The 23,778-nt window shown below is 44.7% G+C and overlaps 1 protein-coding gene across 8 annotated transcripts in view; it reads right to left on the bottom strand.

Moving 5' to 3' along the window:
* Myh11 (myosin heavy chain 11) overlaps positions 1 to 23,778 on the bottom strand; it is a 95,128-nt gene that overhangs the window by 51,450 nt on the left and 19,900 nt on the right. For 4 of the 8 annotated variants that reach the window (XM_017596998.3, XM_006245842.5, XM_006245844.5 and 1 more), the window contains 7 exons: positions 15,479 to 15,506; positions 10,965 to 11,067; positions 9,133 to 9,153; positions 7,199 to 7,291; positions 6,077 to 6,140; positions 5,600 to 5,698; positions 1,879 to 2,022 (listed from right to left, as the gene is read on the bottom strand). In XM_017596998.3, the coding sequence (XP_017452487.1) occupies positions 1,879 to 2,022; positions 5,600 to 5,698; positions 6,077 to 6,140; positions 7,199 to 7,291; positions 9,133 to 9,153; positions 10,965 to 11,067; positions 15,479 to 15,506 (552 nt within the window). The remainder of the gene's footprint in view (positions 1 to 1,878; positions 2,023 to 5,599; positions 5,699 to 6,076; positions 6,141 to 7,198; positions 7,292 to 9,132; positions 9,154 to 10,964; positions 11,068 to 15,478; positions 15,507 to 23,778) is intronic. The other 4 variants (XM_039085198.2, XM_063268409.1, XM_063268410.1 and 1 more) reach the window with 1 other exon arrangement.

Raw genomic sequence — 23,778 nt, 5'->3', positions numbered from 1 at the left:
GCTAACTTTAGGACCAATCCTCCTGCCTCACCCTTCCAGGTGCTGTTTATAGGCATGTATCACCACAGACAGTTACTCTTGCTCCATTTGTGTCCTATCTGCTTCATCATTGATTTAAGTCTTTCTTGGTATTTTCTTTTCATTTTTTTCTCCTTTTCTTTTTTTTCTGAAACAGGCTTTTTCCGTATATCCCTGGCAATCTTGGAACTTTCTTTGTAGACCACACTAGCCACTCGGAGATCTGCCTGCCTTTGCATCCCAAGTGCTGAGATCAAAGACCTGCACCACTACCACCTGGCTTTATTCTGTTTTCGTTTGTTGGCATTGTTGTTGTTTTGGTTTTTTTTTAATCAGGTTTTCTCTGTGTAGCCTTGGCTGGCCTGGACTCACATAGAGTCTTCTGGCTCTGGTATGGTTCTGGGATTAGAGGTGTGCACCTCCATGTGTAGTTTGCTTGTTTCTTTTTGTCTCTGTGACATGTCTATATCACTGTCTGCTTAAGCTCACTATATAGCCCACGCTGACTTCTAGCTCACAACCCTCCCAAGTGCTGAGATTACAGGCGTGTACCACTATGCCTGACCATTTAACCTTGCTTTCCACCTGGTTCCTGAAATAAATTATTCAAGAAGTTTAAAGACCCAAACTTCTATTCCTATAGGCAAGATCAGGGTCCCAAGTGAGCTCCAGCAGCAGTTTCCTATTTGTTCTTGGGTAGACCTTTTTGCTTCTCTGCCTCAGTTTCCTTGAGGATGACATTGGTAGAGAGCTTGCGTAGCATGCAGGGAGCCCTGGCTTGATTCCCTGCACCACATAAAGCAGATGGGATGGTTCATACCTGTTATCCCAGCACTCAGGAGGGAGAGGTAGTGAGATCAGGTGTTCAAGATCATCTTTGGCAACATAGCAAGTTCTGGGCTACCCTGGGCTACATGAGACACTGTCTCAAAAAGTTAAAGTCTTGCTTTGTTCTCTATTACTTTCTCTTTTCATCTCTTATGAGCACTTATACAGATGTCGTCATTTTAACAAAACACTATTTAAATGGCCCCACCACTCCTCATTTACAGGGGCAGATAACAACGTTAATTAATCACCATTTCACTTTATTCCTGTTTTTTCCTTTCATTCACTATTTGAATAAAACACATTGAGCATTTTGGCATCTTGGTGTCTTAAAGAAAATGACAGCCTAATGGGGACTATGGTGTTGAACAATGGAGGACCAGACACCAGCTTTTAAGAGAAATTCTGAGTCCCTGGAACCTAGAACCTGCAACAAGCTGAATTGATTGATTTGATTTTGGGCCATCCTCCATAGGCTTCTCTCTCCAGCTCGTGGTCCCCAGTTAATGGTGCTCTCTTGAAAGCCTCTAAGTAGGGTCTGGCCTGTGGGAGTAGGCCGGTAGGGGCAGTTCCTTCCCACTCTGCTTTCTGCCTGCTGTGATTTAAGGAGCTCTGCTACATATCCCCACTGCCATGGTCTGTACAGTTCCGCCATGCCTTCCCTCCATGATGGAATAAGAGCCTAGGGACCATAAGCCAAGATAAATCCTCCCCCTCTTACGTTGTTCCTGTCTGGTGTGTCACCGGGGTACAGAAGTAACTAACATAGAGTGAATCACTTTTTCTGTTTAAGCCAATTTGCCAATTTGGGACAATTGCAATCAAAAGAGCTTTACTTTAGCCACTTGCCTAATAAGTCACATGTGGAAGAATTCACTTTTCTTTTTCTTGGTTTTTCTTCTCTCCCTCTCTGCCTCCTTTCAGGAGGTAGGGAACCTAGAGAGTAGTCATGCATCCTGACAAGATGAGGGCCAGTAAGGAATTCCCCAGCAGCACAAATCCAGGTTACTAGATATAAGGTATGAAACTCACCTAGCTGTTCCTCTTCACTGAAGCCCATGATGGACATGGCCTCTAGTGTCTCCTGGAACATCTCATCATCTTGTGCAGCTGGGATGGGCACAAAGCCATTGGATAAAAATGTGTAGCTGTTGAAGCTCTCCAAAAGTAGGTCATCTACAAGGAAGGAAGAAAGTGAGCTGAGCGTGGAGACCTGCTTCCACCTTCAGTCCGACACAGATCCTAGCAACAGCTGGGCCATTGTCATCTCTCTGCCTTTCTCAAGGTTTGGGCAGTTACAACTCTTCCCATGTGTTATCATGCCATCCAGTGCTGGTCTCATGCAGTGGTGTTTGTTGTGTACTGTACCAGGGTACCAGGCAGCTAAAATCCAGCTTTGTCTGTACTATTTACTCAACCATCGCCCTTATCATGGGGTTGCTTCAGCTCAGTAAGGAATGTGTCTGGTCTGAGTTTCCCAAAACCTTTGACTCCAAAAACAAGGTTAAAGAATTAGATCTTTGGGGGTTGGGGATTTAGCTCAGCGGTAGCCTATCGAGCGCAAGGCCCTGGGTTCGGTCCCCAGCTCCGGAAAAGAAAAAAGAAAAAAAAAAAAAAGAATTGGATCTTTTCTTTTACTTATGTACACACATACACACACATACACATGCATGCACATTCGTGCACACATACACACACGCACAAGCACACACATGTACACACAAGCACACATGCACACATACATATACATAAACACACACATATGCACACACATGCATGCATACATGCATGCACACATACACATACATATATATAAACACACACATATGCACACACATGCATGCACACATACATACATACACACACACACACATACACGCACATAAGCACACATGCACACATAGTTTTTTGTGGTTTGAAATAGGTTCTTACTATGTAACCCATGTTGGTCCTGATTACCTTCTCAGTGCTGGAGTCATTGACATGTACCACCATGCCCATCAGACCTGCATGTTATGTTTAAACCTAAAATCACACATGCACACACATTTTTCAAATTTATTTTAAAAATAAATTACTATCTAAGGCAATAAAGAGTAAACTAAGACAATAATAAATTAATGTATCCTAAACAGTATATTATGTTCTGCCTTGTGTATAACAAGATATTTCAGGACATCAAATTTAGGTCTGATATACTCAATTCCTATTCTGATACATAGCTCTCACTTTTTATCTCACAAGCCTTTTATCAGAGGTTAACAAATCTGGCCCATTGGTTGCCTTTGTAAATAAAGTTTTATTAAAACGGGGCTGCCTCAATTTCCTTGTGAGCTCTCTTACTGTAATAGTGACCTTAATACTTCAGAGGCAAGGAGATTGCTATGAGTTTAAGACTACTCTGGGCTACTCAGTGAGATACCGGTTCAAAGCAAAACAAAACAAAAGAAATGCAATTGGCCCTAGACTCTGCCCTGGTCTGTGACCCAGCTGCCACTGGCCTAGCGCCAGAGAGTATGTAGCAAAATGCAGCTGGGACTCCAAAGGGAAGAGCTTCTGCAAGCTTCTGCAAGCTATCCCAGGGCCTCCCACTGTCAGTTGCTTATTTGCTGAAGTAGCACCTACCCAGCACCCTGTATCCTCTCACATCAGGTGTTCCAGAAGGCAGTTTCAAGAACAATGAACTGAGGGGCGACAGCCCCTAGTGGCTGCGATGTGCAAAATACCTGGTAACAGCTGGGCTGATCATAGCCTTTCATAGCTTCCTTTCTTTTTTCTTCACTTTCTCTCCTATCTTCCTTTCCTTCTTCGCTTTTTCTCCCCCTTCTTTTTTCCTTCCCCCTTTCTTTTTTCAGGGTCCCATGCTAGCCCAGGCTAGCCTTGACCTTGCTATCCTGCTTCCTCTCCAGTGCTACGATGACAGGTGTGCTTCACAACTATCCTTTTGTTAATCTTCTTAACCAAAATATTTAACTTTGGGGCAAAAAACTGATGGAAACCAAGTTTGTGCTGTTATCATCAGTTTTCTAAATTAACCCTAATTACAGAACGTAGATTCCGTATTCACTGATGGATGTGTCCCTTTTGTGGCTATAATTTTGATGTTCCTTTAAGAGCTGGATTTCTTGGGGCTGAAGAGATAGCTCAGCAGTAAAGACTGCTCTTCCAGAGGTCCTGAGTTCAATTCCCAGCAACCACATGGTGGCTCACAATTACATCTGTAATGGGATCTGATGCCCTCTTTCAGTCTGGTGTATCTACAGTGTACTCTTATATACATAAAATAAATTAATTTTTTTAAAATGTTTGATTCCTCAACTGTGAGGCTTATATGACAACTCCCCTCCTCCTCCTCAAAAGCAGTGTAGACAGGAACCCATCGAAGAGAGCTGAAGTGTGGCCCTTCACAGCTGATGGCTCCTGGGAGCCTGACCATGCTCCAGTTAGTATGTGTGCAGCATAAACTGGACTTGGTAAGGGGTGCATTGTTGAAATTCTCAAATAATCAATAAAAATATTATGTTGGAAAAAACAATGTGATTCCTGCACAGCCAGAGCAGCTTGCTTCTTACCAGAAATATAAAGAGCACATGAAAAACATTAAGATAGAAGACAGCAAACTTCAGCACTGCTTCCCGTTCTTGTAAATTAAAAGTTTATTGAAACATATATTTTCTGTTGGTTTATGCATTGCTGCAGCTGTTTTTGTACATTGGCAGAGTTGACCAGAATCTATGTGCCCTGCAGAGCAGTAGACAGTAACAATTTGGCCTTTAAAAGAAAAAGTCTGTTTGGCTGGGGTGTAACTCAATTTATAGGACAAGATGTGCCTGATGTTTGTAAAGGACAGGGGTCCATCCCCAGAGTCAAAAGAAAGAATGCAGGAAAGGAGTGATTACAACACTTGGGAGGTGTAGTAAGAAGATAAGGAGTTCAAAGTCAGCCTTGGCTATATGGTGAGTTTGAGGCTAGCCTGGATCACATGAGACCCTGTCTGAAAACAAAACAACAAGACTTGTATAGTGGAAAGTCTTGAATTAACTGCCCCTCCAAATTGCTTCTAAACTCAAAATATACGGCTGGGTTTTGGAGCTCATACCCAACAAGTTCAGTACTTGAGCAGTTAAGGCAGAAAGAATTACAAATTCAAGACTAAATTGGAATACACAGCAATTTCTAGGCCACCCAGACTACAAAGTAAGAGCTGATCTCACAGCCAACAACCTGAAGGTATTTTCTAAGGCAGGGTCTCACTATGTAGCCATAGCTGGCCTGGAACTCACTATGTAGACCTGGCTAGCTTCAAACCCATAAGACCTCCTGGTCTCTGCTTCTTGAGTGTTAGGATTTTTCTAATGACAAGTTAGAAACTTGTTGGCAAGTTTTCTTTTCTTTCTTTTTTTTTTGGGGGTTCTTTTTTTCGGAGCTGGGGACCGAACCCAAGGCCTTGCGCTTCCTAGGTAAGCGCTCTACCACTGAGCTAAATCCCCAGCCCCTGGCAAGTTTTCTAAATGGCATCTAGGTCATTGTCACCTGCTTCCTGCTTCCTTTAAAGACACAGATTGTAATTGGACCTAAACAGTTAATGCTCTAATGTGTGACTAATAGTCATCTACCATATCAAACACAGAGTTGGTGAGGATAACTTAATAAACAAACACTCATTCACTGCAGGAGGTGAGAAACTGCATGCCCGCCTCCCCCAAATATTTCCCAGTTGCTGACCCTTGAACCCATCACAGGACAGACTCACTTCTCATCTTCTCCTTGGCTCCAGCGATCAGATAGTAGAAGATGTGGAACGTTCTCTCGTCCCTAGCCTGTCGAATAGCCCGAGACTTTTCCAGAAGATCTGGTTGGCAAGAAGTTAAGGGCTCTGGGGCCAGCTTAGGGACTCAGCTCACAGCTCAGAAAGTTCCCCAAACCCACCTTCCCAAGCCAGCTGTTACAGTGTTCCAGGACCTGGGAGGCTCCCTTTAAAGTTGCAAGGGACCCAAGAGCTGGCAGATTTATGGGCCTATGTAGGGCAACTGATCTCAGATGAATGCTTGAAGGACAAAGAGTTTGGCAGATGTTGAGGATTTACATGTAACCCTACCCCACACTACCTCCTGTTAAGCACAAGAAGGATTGTTCCAGAAGGAACTCAAGAGTCTCCAGAGAAGAAGGGGGTTCTGTGTTTTTCCTGGGTCCCCCAGCCCCCATGAGGCTCCAGCTCAGCAAAGGATACATGTTTCGATATTGGCACCCACAATGTAACCAGTGACATCAAAGTTGATGCGAATGAACTTGCCCTGCCAAGAGAAGAACAAGTCAATGTGGGCCAGGCTCAGCACAGACCCTACACACCACAGGCAAGTGAGGAAGTGTTAGGCGCCCCGTGGAGGCAGGAGAGACTCTGAAAGGACTCAGAACTTCACAGTCCACAACAACCAGCATCTGAGCTGGGACACCCCCTCCCGAAGCCTCCCAAACCCATGCAGGAAACATCATCATCTCAAGAAACAACTAAGTCCTTCATGGCTGTCTCTATGTGGTAGAGAAAGTGAGGTTGACATAGGTTAAGTGGCCTGGCAGGATGTTGCTCTTCAGTCAGTCACAGGCTTTTCTACACCAAGGTCTGGCCTGAGCAGTGAGAGACTGAAATGTTTGTTCATGTGTGTGTGATGGTAGCAAGGGTGGGGGGGTGAGGGGGTGGGGACTTGAGGTACACACTACCAGTCTAACTAGCCTGGAACTCTCTAGGCAAGTTAGGCTAGTTGATCAGGCAGTTCCAGGGATTACCCTGTCTCTGCTTCCCCAGTGTTGTGACTGTAAGCACATGTCACCATGTCTTGGTTTTTCTTCTTACAGGTTCAGGACCTTGGGTTTACAGCAGTCCTCACTGGCTGCTGCTCCCCAAAGCAGGTCTTCTTTCTGTGTCTGGAGCCACATTGGATTATTCATTGTGATTTTTGGTACCTAGGTCTGTGTGCTTAATAAAAAACCAACTCAAAAATTAAAATGGGAGGGAACGATCTATAAAAAGTGTTCACCAGAATGAGTCTGTGTAGTTGGTGCATAGTCAATATTTGGTAGTGGACAGATGTATGTACTATAGAGAAGTTCATGCTTTGTTGAATGTATGGATGAGTATTAACATTGTCTAGGTGCTCAGTAAATGTTAGATAAATCACAAATGTTAAATGTTGGGTGAGGACTGGAAGACAGGGAGCATATATGGCTATCCTCTATCGCCTCTAGTCCTTTAGTCAGAACTCTCCTTATACTCTTAGAGTCTGTGTTCTTAGGGGATATATGACACTGGGTGGCCACTCAGTCCCAGAAAAGCCCATATGGCTCTGCTACTTACAAAGCGGGAGGAGTTGTCATTCTTGACAGTTTTTGCATTGCCGAAAGCCTCCAGGATTGGGTTTGCCTGTAGAAGCTGCTTTTCCAGCTCCCCCTAAAATTCATTCATATCTAGTTATGGGGGAACACAGTACAAGGCCTGACACAAAATCTGTCCTTCAGCCTCAGACTCTCTCCTGTCCTCAGCCCTTCTAAGACCCCAACAGTCACATCCAGATATACAAGATTTGTTCAGAAGAGCTTTCTGACAGAGAAGATATCCCACTCCTTAGAAAGACTGCTTTCGGGGTTGGGGATTTAGCTCAGTGGTAGAGCGCTTGCCTAGGAAGCGCAAGGCCCTGGGTTCGGTCCCCAGCTCCAAAAAAAAAAAAAAAAAAAAAAAAAGAAAGAAAGACTGCTTTCCAGAGACAAAGGTCATTTCATAGTACTATGCTGGGATGCCCCTAGGAGTATGCAGTGTACAATCTTCCTGCTGTCTATGGTAATACCACAGTTCAGGTTTGCTGTGCTGCTTTCTTCAAGCTAAACCATTACAACCCTCCCAACTGCTTTAGTGATTTTTATGAAACTTGCAACATTTCATTGGCCAGACTGGCCACTCCTGATATTTCCTTTGGAAGATAATTTGGAGGCTCCAAATCCATCAGAAATTCTTTTAAGCAGCTGCAGAATGAAGCCTCAAAGCTTCATGAGTGCTGCGTAGCAGATTAAATGCAGCTGAGACTGAGTGCAGCCCATCACGCCCCTCTACAGGGCCCCTGTGTGCAAATGCAGTAACATGATTAATAGTGACATAGAAAGGGCCAACAAAGTAAGCCATGCCAGGAGAGCAAAGAGATGCCAAGCCACAGAAGGCAGCAACTACTGCTGGCCTGGGCATCCCCCTGCAATGCAGCCTGCAAATTAAGATGCAGAAGACCTTGTCTTCATGGAAACTCCAGTCCTAGTCCACTGGGGAAACTGACAAAAAGAGGCATCCACTTTCCTTACCTTAGTTGGAAGAAACTTAGAGTAATGGGATCCAAAGTTGTCCCCTTACCCCCTGTCTCTAATCTCCCTCTTCTAGAAAGGGTCTTCTAGTGGGGCACATTAAACAGTTCTCTGGGGAGATTTTTGAACATAGAGATGTCATCTGATGCATAATGAGACTGTGGCCCAGAGCTATTAAGTGACTGGGCAAAGGTTACACAGCTCATGTCAAGTAACATCCTGCTTCTTGTATGAGACAAAGTACTGTGGCCCAGTATCTACCTATAACAGACTAGGTGACATGGAACACTCTTGAGGGTCTCTTTTAGGCTGGGATCCATGTGCCAGCTCTGCGTCAGAATTCAGTTGACATACACAGAGATCCATGCAGGGTAGGTTGTGGGTAGCACAGCCGGGGCCTTACCAAGCCGCCAAAGCTAGTGCATCACAAACCCAAGAAAGTTTCAAATATCTCAGGTGAGGCAACTGGCATGCAGGAGAAGAGACAAGCACAACACACACATGCACAAAGACACACGGGTGTAGGGGACAGAGCTGGGGCAGGAAGCCAGGGAGGGTAACTTTACTGACCAAGCCAGGGCTACTCTGGAGCCTGATGGTCCTACAATGCTCAACAGATGGGACAGGGGTACTGATGGTGGGTACTGTGGGAAGTGGTGAGGAAGTTTACACTGAACTAAAGCAATCTATCCAGACTAGAGTACAGCTCCAGGGATTCTGCATAAGCCACTGAACAGCTAACACGCCCCACTCTGCACTCTGGTATCACCCCCAGCCCCCACCCATGCACACCATGATATTTTGGTGCCTCTACTAGTCTGTGGCCAGGAACTCATGAGTCTGCCCTGTTTCCACATCTACTAGGAACCCGTGGGTGCAAAAGATGCATGCAGGTCTTAATTCACTCGGTGCCTCCCGTCACACCAGGAAAACTCTGTTACTCACGTAGGCAAAAGATGGGCCTTGCTGCAGTGGGACAGCACAGTATGAAACAGAGGTCAGTGCTTCTGCTTTCACATCCAAGGCCCGCCCCATAGTGGGAGCCCTGGGCTAGGCTCCTTCTCATCGATTCCATGGTGACTAGCTCCAGCCCACAGTGATTGATTAGCTCCTTCCCTTATACTCTGCTGTTCTCTCTAGACTCTCCTTCTTTCTTCTTTCTATGACCCCTCCTCCCTTACTCTCTTACTTCCTTTTGAGACACTGTAGCCAGGCTAGCCTTAGACCCTGAGTGCTGGGTTCACAGGTTTACACCATCACAACTGGCCATTAGCCACTTTCTTAGACACCCAAATACCTCATACTTTCTTATTGCTAGGGACTCAATGTCTTCCTTCCTTCCTTCCTTCCTTTCTTCTTTCCTTCCTTCCTTCTTTCCTTCCTTCCTTCCTTCTTCCCTCCCTGGCTTCCTCATTTTCTTCCTCCCTCCCTTTTTTCCTTACTCTCCTTCCTCTCCTCTCTCCCTCCCTCCCTCCCTTCCACCCTTCCTTTCTTCTTTTGATAGGGTCTTATATATCCCAGACTGGTCTCAGACCTACTAAATACCTGAGGATGAACTTAAAGTTATAATTCTCCTGCCTTTACTTCCCAAGTGTTTGGACTATAGATGTGCACTACTATATTTGGTTTATGGGATGCTGGGGACAAGCACTAGGCAAGCATTCTACCAAACCCTCCATCTCCCCTCACCCACCACACTGACCTCTAATCTTATGGGAAAAGAAATATGCCTGCATATTCAGGGAGAGAGTGTCCAGCCCTTACAAAGCTGAATCATTGTAACTATTATGTCATTTTCACTACATGGGAACAGGCTAGGTGAGGAAGAAGCAGGATTCTCTCTGATATATACAAGCTTAGGCTATTGGTCCCTACACAACCCTGACAGACTGGTCTATAGTCTTGGGTTTGTTTAAGGGGAGCAGGTTCTAAGGCTATTTCCAACACCCACCCCAGGTCCCTGAAAGCTCCAGGTTTACTGGCCACTGTGCAAGTCTGCTATCCCTAAAGACAGGAAACAAGATGCAGGGTGGCAGAAGCCTTTCTCATCATGTCCTGTCCTCAGCATCCATAGAGTGGAACTGACAGGATCTTTGGTCCCATAGAGGACTGATGAGGAAGGCAAATGAGAGAGAGGAAGGGAAGCAAGAGAAGGTTCTAGAACTTTTCTTGTAAACCCTCCTCCCACTGGGCCAGTGGGATGTTTTTGTTGCTGTTCTCATTGTGCCTGTCCTTTGTTTGTACTAGCAGGTATAATAATGTAACCACATGTCCCTGTAGAACCTCATCCTTGTGTCTGGCTCACAGCAAGAAGGTCAGCCAATAGTGGATCAGTGACCCATGCTGAGTGACCTCAGCACTCTTGTCCCCTTGGGATGGGACATGGGGGTCATTCCAATTTGGGACTGAGTCCCACCCCCTAGGAACATTTAACAGAATTTGGAGCATATTTGCTGGCTCCAAATATATTGTGACATATAGGAACAGAGACAAGTGTCCAAGAGCACTGGAGTTCATGGAACAGTCCCTGTACAGAAAATTGGGTCAAAGTTACGACAGAGCCACTTTGGCACATGGCAGATCCCAGTGGAGGAGGCTAAGTCTGCAGACTTCTCAGACTGTGCATCTATGACAGGGGGAGAGGGTCCCCAGAGTCAGCCCACTTTACCCAGAGGGACCAACCCAGCAAAAACAGAATGAGTTCTCTCACTCAGGGTTCTGTTCACTCTGAGTATGCTGAAGCCTGGGTGGCCTTGGTGGCAGCGCTTGTCACTTACCGTGATGCTGCTGTCTTTCTTGCCTTTGTGGGAGGATGCCACCACAGCCAAATACTGTATGACTTTCTTTGTGTTCTCTGTCTTTCCAGCTCCAGACTCACCTCTGAAAAACATGAGAACAGTGACTCTCATGGTAATCACTGCCACTTCCCAGGTAAGGAAACTGAAGCTCCTCCTGGAAGGGGCACTAACTAGCTATGTCAGTGCACATATGTTTGGGCGAAAGTTTGTGCACATATGTATGGAGGTAGAGGTCAACCTCTGTTCTCACGCACCTTTAACAAAGAAAAAAAAAAAAGCAGATCTCTTTTTGGCTGGAACTCACCAATTAGGCTAAGCTGGCTGAGCAGTGAACTCCAAGGATCTGCTTGTCTGTGTCTCTCCATTGCTGAGGTTACAAACTCATTACTCTGCCCAACTGTTTTTTTTTTTTAACATGGGTCCTGAGGCTCTACCTGAGATCCTCATGCTTTCACAACGAATACCTTACCCACTGAGCCATCTCTCCAGCCCTGAGCTTGGGTTTCTTACCAGTGCAAATGAACCTAAATGGGCCCAGGTCCACAAGCCAGCATATTCCTTTAGAAGGAACTTCCCTACTCTGCAGGGAAGAGCCCAGAAGAGGGGAGGACAACCTGAGTTCTGCTATGAAGGATCAAACTCCAGTCTATCTGCATTGTCTACTGAGAGGCATAGTCAGCAAACAGGACCCAGAAGACCTGGACAAGAAGGATACTTCTAAAGAGGAACGTGTACTTTTCAAATAAGCAGAGTCTAAAGCATAAACTCTAGAGAAGAGAATCTTATCCCACGAGCCCCAGAGCAGAAGCAAGCCCCTTCATCCTCAGCAGAGTTCTTGGAATATCAGACAGCTAGCTGATAATCTCAGATGAGTAGCTAACGGTTTCCTAGGGTGAAGAAATTTATGCTTAAGTACATGTAGCTGATAGCTTCTGTGGAGGCTTGAATAAGTTTAGCCCCCATAGACTCATGTGTGTGAATGCTTGGCCCATGAGCAATAGCACTATTTATTAGGAGGTGTGGCCTTGTTGGAGGAAGTGTGTCACTGTGAGGGAGGGCTTTGATGTTCTATGCTTAAGCTCCCATCCAGTGTGGAATCTAGTCTCCTCCTAGCTGCCTTTGGATCAAGATGTTGAATTCTTGGCTCATCCAGCACCAAGTCTGCAGAGATGCTGCCATGTTTCCTGCCATGATGATAATGGATTGAACCTCTGAAACTGTAAGCCAGCCCCAACTAAATGTTGTCCTTTATAAGAGTTGCCTTGGTCATGATGTCTCTTCAGAACAATAAAACTCAAACTAAGACAGCTTTCCACTGGTGAAATTCTATTGACCTAAGACTCTTTTTAGAGCATGTTGTCTTGGGTCACCAGAGATCACTGCAGAGGGGCTTCTCTATGCTCCAGCTCCAGTACCACCTCTGGTTCTCCATGTCTGCTGAGAGAAAAAGGGCAGGTCTCTGCTAACTTTGCTTCCACATCATCTTCCACCAGAATTGCTTGTTATTTTTCCTTTCTTTGTTTGAATGTTCTCAGATGTACACCATAGTATAAATTACTTCAGTTGAACTAATGTCAAAACAGTGGATAGACTTCCCTTCCGCCTGAAGGAGAAAGATCCTGGTCAGGTCAAAGAGAGAAAGCCCTGAGTTCTGAATACAGCCTTACAGTTGGCACACCAGCATCCTACCCCATTTCTACCATCTCATCCTTTGTCATCTGACTTTTGGTCTCTGCTCCTGACAACAGTGGGGACATCAGCAGCCACAGACTCGGGGAACACTTCTCTCCCTTCTGGTCTTCTAGGCTCAACTATTTCCAAGGTTCACTAATAAAAATAAATTGTCTTAGGGGGCCTTGCCAACAAATACACCCAAGTACCAGGCTCCAGGCATCTGAAGTCCACAGACTCTGTGTGGTTCCAGAGACATGACTATCTCTGGTTTCCTGACCCTGGAACTCTGGGTGACAGTGCTGTCCCCATCCAAGTCCCTGCCCTGTTCTAAGGAACTTGTCCCCAGCTTCCTACACCTGAAGGCTCCTGGCTTAGCTAGACAGGACCTCCTGGGTTGTGTTCTCTTTCTTGGCATGTATGACATGCATAGTCTCTGGAGATTACTCTGAGAAGATTCCTGTACTTAATAGAAAGTTCTGAAGATTCTTAATGACTTCTCATCATGGAAGTGTCCATTTTCATTTGAATAATATTATTTTATGTCCATTGCTATCTTGCCTGCCTATATGTCTATGTAAGGGTGACAGATCCTCTGGAACTGGAGTCACAGACACACGTAAACTGCCATGTGGGTTCTGGGAATTGAACCCAGGTACTCTGGAAGAGCAGCCAATGCTCTTAACCCAGAGTCACCTCTCTAGCCCTTCATTTAAATAATTTTATCACTATGTGGTAGTCCTGGCTCTCTGAGTCGAACACCAGCAAAAGCTTATTACAGCCTGTTGTTGGCCTCAACAAGGAGCCAATTGGCTGTATGCTCACAGTTCCTCCTAAGTCCCACCCCTACTGCAAGCTAGCTGTGTCCTTTGGTATCAGTGTCCAATACCAACTCCTATACATCCTGCAAAGCATCATCCATTTTGAATATTATATGTGACTCAAGGTATTTGTTCCCTATTGCCATTATTAGCTGAATGGCACAGGGAGCTCCTGGATCAGACAGCTTACATTCAAGTATGTGCTCAACCAGTCACCTTCATGGGCTCTGGTAAGTTACTTAACCTCCTGTGCCTGTTTCCTTACCTAAAAAATAGGTATATGTCAGGTATTCCATATGACTACTACAGGGACAAACAAGAGAATGTGACACTCAGAATAGTGACTGACACACAACCATTGTTGCTTTTCCTCTCACAGCCACTTCCTCCTTGTATCTATATGCTCTGTCAGGACCATGATCTCCATCATTGGTCCTAGTGTTAACCCATAAACCTACCACATTTCCCCTTGTTTAGGGGTGGAGTGGGAGAGCTGCCTCTGTCCAAGGCTGGACAGCAAGCATTTCAGGCTTTGTGAGTGTTCTCCTTAGTTTCTGTCAACTTGACACAAATGTAGACATACCTGGGAAGAAGGACTCTGAATTGAGAAAACCTCCTCCTTAAATAGTGATTGATATGTGAGTGCCACCCCAGGACAGGTGAGTAAGGTGAATAAGGAAGCAGGTTGAGTAAGCCATGAGGGGTGCTAATCCATGGGCTCTGCCTGCTTCCTTCCCTGTCTTGGGTTCCTGCCCTGAGTTTCTTTGTTGATAGATGTAAACTAAATAACCCCCTTTCCCCTGTGTTGCTTTTGGTCATGGTGTTTCATCACAGTAAAAAGAAAAGAAAGTGGGTCATGGAGTCTCCTCATACCTACTTGGCATGACCACTCTAGTGTGGAAGCCAGTGTGTAAACAACTAGGTTACAGATATGTTTCAATAAAACGCTATGTACAAATACACACAAGGACCCCTGGGATCCTGGATGAACATGTTTATTGATTTTTATAGTGTAAGCTTCCTACTTCCCTATCCCTGAGACGAACAATCCCTAGTCTGTCTGTCTGTCTGTCTGTCTGTCTGTCTGTCTGTCTCTCTCTCTCTCTCTCTCTCTCACACACACACACACACACACACACACACACACACACAAATAAATGTAAAAAAAAATAAAAAGAAGTGAAGAACCTCCCATGTCCTCCAACCACTATGATATTCTGTCCAAGCATTTGGCATTTGGGGTTGGGTAGCTATGAACCAAACTCTCTGAAATCGTGAGCACAACATCAATAAATCTTTAGTTATGCCTGACATTGTGTCCCAGTGCTGATGAGCTGGTTCGGCATGTAAAGGTACCTGCTGCCAATCCCAATGACTTGCATTTGATCCTAGGACCTCCATGGTTGGAGATCAATGACTACTGAAAGTTGTTCTCTGACCTCTACGTGTACCATGGCACTTGTGTACCTTACACACTGTCTTAATTGGGGTTTTACTTCTGTGAACAGACACCATAACAAAGGCAACTTTTAGAAGAACAACTTCAATTGGAGCTGGCTTACAGGTTCAGAGAGTCAGACCAGTATCATCAAGGTGTGAGCATGGCAGCATCCAGGCAGGCATGGTACAGGAGGAGCTGAGAGGTCTACATCTTCATCTGCAGGCCTCTAAGAGAAGACTGACTTCCAGGCAACTAGGTTGAGGGTCTTAAAGCCCATGCCCACAAGGATACAACTATGCCAACAAGGCCACACCTAATAGTGCCATTCCCTGGGTTAAGCATATACAAACCATCATACACACTTGCATGATACATTTTTAAAAAGGTAATCAAAAATAGAACAGCGCCAGCATCCTTAGGCATTCAAGTATGCTGGTTTCCATCACATGTACCCTGTCCCATGGACAAGATTAGGCAATTACAATGATGAACACATCAAAGATCCCATCCTGGATATCTTTGGCTTCAGTCGACAACAAAAGAAAAATAGTATCACTTACGTGCACAGAATGGACTGGTCTTCACGATCTGCAAATAGAGAAAAAAACAGAGTGTGAATTACATTGAGCCCTGAATCCAAGGGTCTGGACCTGGCTCAAACCAGGCTGTATTCTCAAGTTCCCACATGCTAGTCAGACTGGGAAGTGGCCAGGGGCCAGCTGTACTGGATACCCAGGACATAGGAGGCCAAAGCAAATTCACAAGGACAACGGCAGTCCCTGAGATGTCTCTCGAAAGAGTTTTGAGCATGATGCACTTGGGGGAAGGAGTGCAGGCCTCCAGCCACACCAGCTCTGGGGGTCTCCAAGAGCTCACACCTCCTGATTAGGTAATAGACTGGGCACACTCTGGGTGTAGGCTAACCAGGTACCCTGTGGCTGTAGGTCTCTCTGCTCTGAGGCCTGAAGTAAGTGCTCTAGCTTGCTGTGTCAGCTCCATCAGCTGTGATGTATTATCGTGAACAACCTTGGGTTGTGACCAGCATTCATCTCTCTTCTGGGAGAGCAATGCTGCTTTTTTTAGATCTGTCCCTACACCACTCCCATCATTCTAGAAAGCTGTGCTAGATATTTTATGTCACTGTGACACAAACTAGAGTCATCTGAAAGGAGGAAATCTCAATTTACAATATACTTCCATAACATCCGGATGTAAAACATTTTCTTAATTAATGATGTGGGGAAGCTCAGCTCATTATGGGTGAGGCCATTCCTGGGCTTGTGGTCCTGGGCTCTAAAAGAAGCAGGCTGAGCAAACCACGGGGAGCAAGCCAGAAAGCTGCACCCTCCATGGCCTCTGCATCAGCTCCTGCTTCCAGGATCCTGCCCTGTTAAAGAGTTTCTGCCCTGACTTCAGTGACATGGAAATATAAGCAAATAAACACTTTCCTCCCCCAAGTTGTTTTGATTATGGTGTTTTGTCACAGCAATAATTGCTCTAACTGAAATAGAAGCCTTGGGGTGGTTCCTTTTGTTCCAAGGGAAGGGTTAAGAATATGCCCAGATGCCAGGTACCACAAGAGTAACAGAACTGTGCTGTTTTCTCGGGTTTTGTTTTTTTACTTTTTTTTTTTTAATGGAGTGTGCTGGATGTCTCTACAGTTTTGTTCAGATGACTGCAGAACCTGGAAAAGCTGTTGCTGCTGTTGATGCATAACACACTGCTATTGTTGGTCTTTTTATATAAATATAAATATATATACAGATATATAATTTGAATTTTTTGAAACTTTACCTGTGCTGTCAACTTTCGAAAAAAGTATCCCCGTTTACTGTGTTGAGTTGGCACTGTACAGAAATTAACAGCCATATTGGTCTAGAAATGTTGAACTTAAGTTTTTTCCATTTGTACAGGGGTAACACACTGTATTAAATATGTAAGGTCTTATATACGTGGGTTTGATTACAAAAACTAATAAAGTATTCTCTAAATTAAAAAAAAAAAGAATATGCCCAGAGCTAGGTTGACTGGATCATCTGACTTAGAATTAGTACTTGGTTATAGATAGAGTACCACAGAGGCCTCTCTTGCTTCCCTCCAGGCCCTTGGTGTCTACTATTCAACCTCCTCTGACCCATGCCACTGTTTCCACAATCTGCAAGCTCCTAGGTAGTCTCTTTCTCTCTGGAAGGTGACAGTTCAGTGCCTGATGGTACCAGAGACATCATCCCCCCCATACAGAGTACATCATGAGAGCAAGGGTCAATCAGGCATCATTGACAGCTTTCTACTCAGGAAGTGCCCCAGAGGGCCAGCCAGGAACCTCTGAGGAACATGGGAACAGTGACCAACATTCCAACCAGCAGCCAAGAGCAGAGATATCAGAGTGCCACATCCAATGGGCAATGCCAGAGGTGGCACCATCTATTCTTAGTTCCATGCCTTCAGTCTCAGTTCACCGCAGAATACTGTACCTCTAGTGCCCAGCACGTGGTTGGGAGCACTGTTATCTATTTTTAATAAATTATAGGATAGATGGACACAGATCAAAGGAGAAACAGGAGAATGGTTAGATGGATAATGGAATCAGGAAATCAGGAATTAAAGTTCATCCTTGGCTATACAGTAAGTAGCTAAGGCTACACAGTGAGACCCTATCTTGAAAGAAAGGAAGAAAGGAAGAAGAAAAGGAAAAAAGGAAGGAAGGAAGGAAGGAAGGAAGGAAGGAGAGAAAAGAAACCCAATACATACTAACTGTTTGAGGTGAGGGCTAGAGGAACAAGTGCCCTGTGACTAGAACACAGGCAGCAAAACTGTCTCTGCAGCCTGAGGCCCTGACAGGGACTCACATAGCTCAGGTTAACTTCAAACTCACTATGTAGGCTAGGATGACTCTGAATGTCTGATGCCTTGGCCTCTACCTTCTCAGTTCTATGATTCCGGGTCTCTAGCACTCACCGTTGATGCAGCTCTGGGGACGGATGCCTCATGTCGGTTAAGCAGGCACTTTGTTCTCTAAACTGTATTCCCAGCCCTGGCCTCCATTATTTTAAGGAAAGGCTTGGACACTGGCAGATCATGGGTTCTGTTCTTTCATCTGACTTGGGGAGGGCACCAGGCTTTTTTTTTTTTCAGCAACCTGGCAAGAGCTGGTCCCTGAGCAGCAGAGATTTATAGGGTCAGAGGCTCCCAGGCCTCCCAGGAGGAGGAGCAGGCTCTGTGCTGAGGGACATTGGCAGCTCCCTGGCCCAGGATGTTCCCATCGGAAACACAATCATGGGAAGAACAACTCTGGGCAAAATAAGTATTTCTCTAGGTCAGTTGTCAACCTGACCCAGGGGAGTTTGCCTAAACTTTCCATGGCTGGGACTTTCTGCTTCCTCACTGAGCCCAGTCTTGGAGAGAGCCAGGGGATGAGCCAGACTTTGTGGATAAAAGGTCGTGTGGTCAACCTGAAGACCTAAACAGCAACTTGGGATCCACCTGGTGGAAGGAGAGAACTGACTCCCACAAACTATAGTTGGACCGCCACATGTGTGCACATGCCACTGCACACATGCAAAACCAATAAATGTAATTTATCATTTTTTTTAAAAAGAGAGAGCAAGGCCTTCTGCCCCAGCACACATCTCCTTGTCTATTCAGGTCCTTCTCTTATTCATGGCTGTGAAATTAACATCACATGAACGAGCTCACTAAGGATATTCACATCACATGAGCACCTTCTCTATCTAATTCCAGAATATTCTGTCACTCCCAAGTAAAACCCTATACCTATTAGGCCATCCCTGTCCACCAGGGAACTGTCCCACTAACCCTTGGCAACTGTATGCCCTAGCTGCATCTGTGTGCACATGTTCACCTGTCCTGGGTATTTCACAGGGAGGATTATCTGAATTATAGTATATATTACTGTTTTATTCCTGTTCACAGTCAAGTAATCTTCCATTGTATAATAGACCACATCTTATTCATCCATGGATAGACATTTGGGTGGTTGCTACTTTAGGACTTTTGTGAATTGTACTGCTGTGGAGTTGCACATATAGGGTTTTCTTTGAGTACTTGTTATATTATCTGAGAGCCAATGCCTTGGTGATACTGTCTCTGACTCCACACCTCTCTATGACTGAGACAGGCTGAGAATCCACACCTATCTACTGGACACCTTGCCTGTTGTGCTGCTCTGGATAGTGGTAAAATTCGCACACTGTTTAACTCTAGGGGAGATTCTTGGGAGATTTGTATTTTCATGAAAACAACTTATCTGAAGATTGAAGAAAGTATATTGAGAAAGGCATGTCCTCCTTATATCTGTAAAGGCTTCATGTTCTCCCTGGTTCCCTTAGACCAAAGATTCTCTGTATTGTAGCAATTAACTTCCCCATAGTCATTATTTAACTTGTTAGCTTTTCAATATATTTTTGGAAGAATATATATATAACATACAGTTTTGTTCTTGTTTTCTTTTCCAAGTTGGTAAAAAAATATACAAACAAAAGACTGTGCAGTATTATGTTCACATTCACCTCAGAGAAGGAAAGGAAATATCCATCAACCAACGAATGGACTTAAAAATGTTGTATGCTCATTCAGCCATGAAAAGGAAAAAGTGCTGACACCTGCTACAACAGTTGTGTACATGCAACAGAGCACTCATACAATAGATAGAAAGATAGAAAGATAGAAAGATAGAAAGATAGAAAGATAGATAGATAGATAGATAGAGACTTTTTAAAAAGACAATTAAATTTGTACTTCCTTCTATGTCTGTTTTTAAAACAATTATGTAGCCCTGACCTCAAATTCACAATTGTCCTGTTTTTGCCTCCTGGGAACTGGGATTTCAGGCATTGCTATCATACTTGGCTTATACCATCATGGGTAAGCTCTGCTGTGCACCAGGGCCTGGAAACATAAGCCAACAAGAGCCACTGTTCTTGTTTCTGTGTCACAAATGGTGAAGCATGGGAGTTGTGGTGGATTGAATGAAAATGACCCCCAGAGACTCATATGTTTGAATGCTTAGTCTCCAGTTAGAACTAGAAGGATTAGGAGGTGAGGCCTTTGGAAGTGGATGTGGCCTCACTGGAGGTGATAGAGCCTTGTTTGAGGAGGTGTGTCATTATGGATGGGATCTGAGGTTTCTCTAAGTACCTCTCTCTGCCTGCAGATCAAGATGTAAAGCTCTCAGCTACTCCAATGTCATGCCTGCCTATTTCCCACCATGATGATCATGAACTGACCATCTGAAACTGTAAGCCAGGCCCCTGTTGTTTTGCCTTATTTTTTTTAATTATTTTATATTATCTTATGTCCATTGGTGTTTGCCTGTATGTATGTGTGGGGGTGTCAGATCTTAGAGTTACAGACAGTGTGAGTTGCCATGTGGGGGCTGGGATTTGAACCTTGGTCCTCTAGAAGAGCAGTTAGTGATTTTAACTGCTGAGCCATCTTTTCAGTTGCCAAGTGCCTTGTTTTATAAGAGTTGCTTTGGCATGCTGTCTCTTCACAGCAAAAGAATACTAAGACAGGAGTCAAACATGTAAGAAAATGTCTGAGGGCTGTAGCCACACTTGTAACCAGGGCATGCACCAATCCACAGACCTCTGTATACCTCTGTGGCTTCCCAGGCTTCCCAGAGTAACAATAAGCCTTTCATGCTATGCCTGTAATGAACTACGTGCAGGAGGGGTGGTGATGGGCAGAAAACCCCAAGCTGACCAGAGCAGATCAGAGGCAGGAAGAATGTACCCTGTGCACCTATGGGTAGTGACAGCCTTCCTGTGGCTCAGCTTCTAGCTTGGGTCCTGGGACTCACCTCTACCACTTATCTGCCCCTATCTACCCTTCCTACCTGGCATGGGGACTTGTCTTTGGAAATTTGGGTCTTGTGATGTGCTTGAGGGGTAGGATAATGGGCCCAGGGTCACATTGAGGCACAGCAGGCAAGGACTCCTTGGAGGTGTCCAGCCTCTCAGAGTCTCATGGGCTGGCTATTTTGGTTGATTCCTCCGGGAGTTCTTGCTGCTGGCTGCTGAGACTACCTGTAGGCTTCCCATAAGAGGAAAAGGGAAAGTGGAGCTGGGAATGCATCCCAGACTCCTCTCTTCCTTCTGGTACCAGCCAGCTGTAGATATGATAGAGTGGGAGCAGGGGCAGGGACAGGGGCAGGGAGGATCCCAAGCCCAAAGCAAACAAATCCCTACTTTATATCCCCCAAGAAGTTAGCTTCCAGAAGGTTCTACACACTGTGTGAGGCTAATGCAAAGTTGTCAATCCTGGGTCCTCTTCTGACACCAGGGCAGATGTCAGCTAAGGCTCAGGCATGGCTCAGAGTGATCCTCATATAACCTGGAACAGACCACAAAGACATTGAGAAACAAAGAGATGGCCAATGGCTAGGCAGGTAGACTGAGGCAGAACTTGGAGATTAACTCAGGCTAGGAACTGGGAGAGAAGAAGGGTGGGATCTCCATGATAGGGAAGAAGAAAAATTTACTGGCCTGTGTGTGCCTTTCATTCTTGAATCCAGAGGGCTCTGACAAGTGGCTTGAAGATCCCTATGACACAGCTCAGAGCTGTGAGTACTGTATTAACTGTCAGTAGCATGTTGGTGTGTGCTTTTATTTATATACATACATACTTACATACATACATACATACATACATACATACATACATGCACATGCATGCAGAGATCAGAGGTCAACCTCAGGTGCTACCTCTCTCAGGGTTTCTCACAAGCTCTCACGAACTCACTGATCAAGCTAGACTGGTGAGAATCCACCTGTTTCCACCTCTTCAGTTCTGGAATTACAAGCGGTGCTGCCACACTCAGGTTTTTCACACTGGGTTCTGGGAATCAAACTTAGACCCCCTCTTTACCTACTGAACTATCCCAGTCCTCTATCTTCACCACTGAAAACAAGGATCTGGGGCCAGATGTAGCCATATATGCCTGTAATTCTAGCTCCTGAGAGGCCAGAGCAGGGAGACTTCACATTCCAGGGCATTCTGGGCTGCATAGTATAACTCTGTCATGAATGCATGCATGAGTGAGTGAATGAATGAAGACTGAATGAAACTAGTAACCCAGAGAAATGTTAATGGACAGTAATGAATGAATCAGGAAGGTAGAGAACATAGCCATGATCAACCTCCTTCTAATTATTAGAAGGTGCCATGGTCTGAGCAAATGTGTCTCCCTCCAAATCTCCACCCTTGATTTCTCTCCCTTTGGCGAGGTGATAAGTCTGCAGATGGGAGGCAAGTCTCACATATGTCTTCTAGATATTATCTGAATTTTTAAAGATTTTGTTTCTTTAGTCATGGAGGCCTAGGGAGTTTCCACCCAAAGCAGATGCTCATAGGACCAGAAGAGTGCATTGGATCTCTTGAAGCTGTAGTTACAAGAATTTGTAAGCTGCCTAACCTAGGTACTGGGAACTAAACTTAAGTTCTCTGGAAGAGCAGTAGGTGTTCTTAACTACTGGGCCATCTCTCCAGCCCATCTGAAGGTCATCCCATGTGTTTTATGTGTTTGTTTGTAAACAGAATATTTCTATGTAGCTCTGGCTGCCTTGGAGCTCTGTCTGTAGATCAGGCTAGCCTCAAAGTCTCAGAGCTCTGGCTGCCTCTGCCTCTCCAGAGTTTGGATTTTACTCATGCACTGTTTTGCTTGCCTTATGGGATGTTTTAAATAACTTTGCTCATAAACAAAATTTCACAACCTTGAATTTACACTTCCTAGAATTTGCAATGAAATTATCCCAGATCTTGGATCATTGTAGTTTTTAGATTTTAGAATTAGGGATGTTTGACCTGTAGTGTCTTAGGCTTAGAAAGGATTTTGATTGTTAAGTACCAGCCACTGTTTTGAAAACATAAGATGTAATAGTTCATCTAATGCTCATGTTAGCCCTAGAAGGTGCATTGATTGTCTGAGACAGGATCTCATTTTGTAGCCCCCACTAACCTCAAACTCAGTGTGTAGCCCAGGATAGTCTCAAACTTGCAATCATCCTGTGTCTGTGTCCTATGGCCTGGTGTACCGCACTGATCAAGACCCAGTTGTCTATCTCTTTTTACAGAGGAAAAGCAGAGGTAGAGGATGTTTTAGAATCATTCACAGTCACATAGCATGGCATGACCCTAGAATTCATGCTGTGACTGACATGTTGTTACTGCTTCTTCTGAGGAGGCTTGAGGAAAAGCAGCTCCTCTAGAAAGTACTAAGTAAGAAACGTAAGTGTATCTTTCACTAAAGCTAAGCTGATGGTGACAGAAATTAGAACAGCAGTGACCTTAGCAGGTAGGAGGCATGCACTGAAGAGGTACTGGCTGGAAAAAGTCATGGGAACTTTCTAGAATACTTCATTCATATCTTCATCTCAATGGTAATTATTCTACTGTATCAGGTATAAGAATTAACTTCAGTGGGACTCTTAAATTAACACTTTCCCTATTATTTCATTTATGTATCTGCCATTTTATCCCAATAGAAATGCTCATTCAAAATAGCAGTCACTTGGGTTGAGAATCCTAAAATCCAAAATCTGAAACATTTTTTAGTCCAAACATGAAACCACAATGGGAAAACTCCATTTGACAAAACGTTACTTCATAAACAAAATTGTTTGAAACATTGTCAAAAATTACCTTAGAACTGTGTAAAATAGAGATAAAAACATAAACATTGTTTAGATTTGAGTTTCAACCCCACAAATGCTCATCATGCATATATGGTCAGGGCTCTGGAACAGCCACGGGGATGGCAGAAGTCAGAGAGGGCGATGCCCATATTTGCTCAAGCCCTGAGTTCCCTGCCCCTCTCCTTGCTGCAGACTGATGTTCTTTT

The sequence above is a fragment of the Rattus norvegicus genome, chromosome 10 (assembly GCF_036323735.1).
Source record: "Rattus norvegicus strain BN/NHsdMcwi chromosome 10, GRCr8, whole genome shotgun sequence".
In the NCBI taxonomy this organism is placed as follows: Eukaryota; Metazoa; Chordata; class Mammalia; order Rodentia; family Muridae; genus Rattus; species Rattus norvegicus.
Note: the sequence above shows the minus strand (reverse complement) of the source record. Positions and strands in the feature narration are given on the sequence as shown.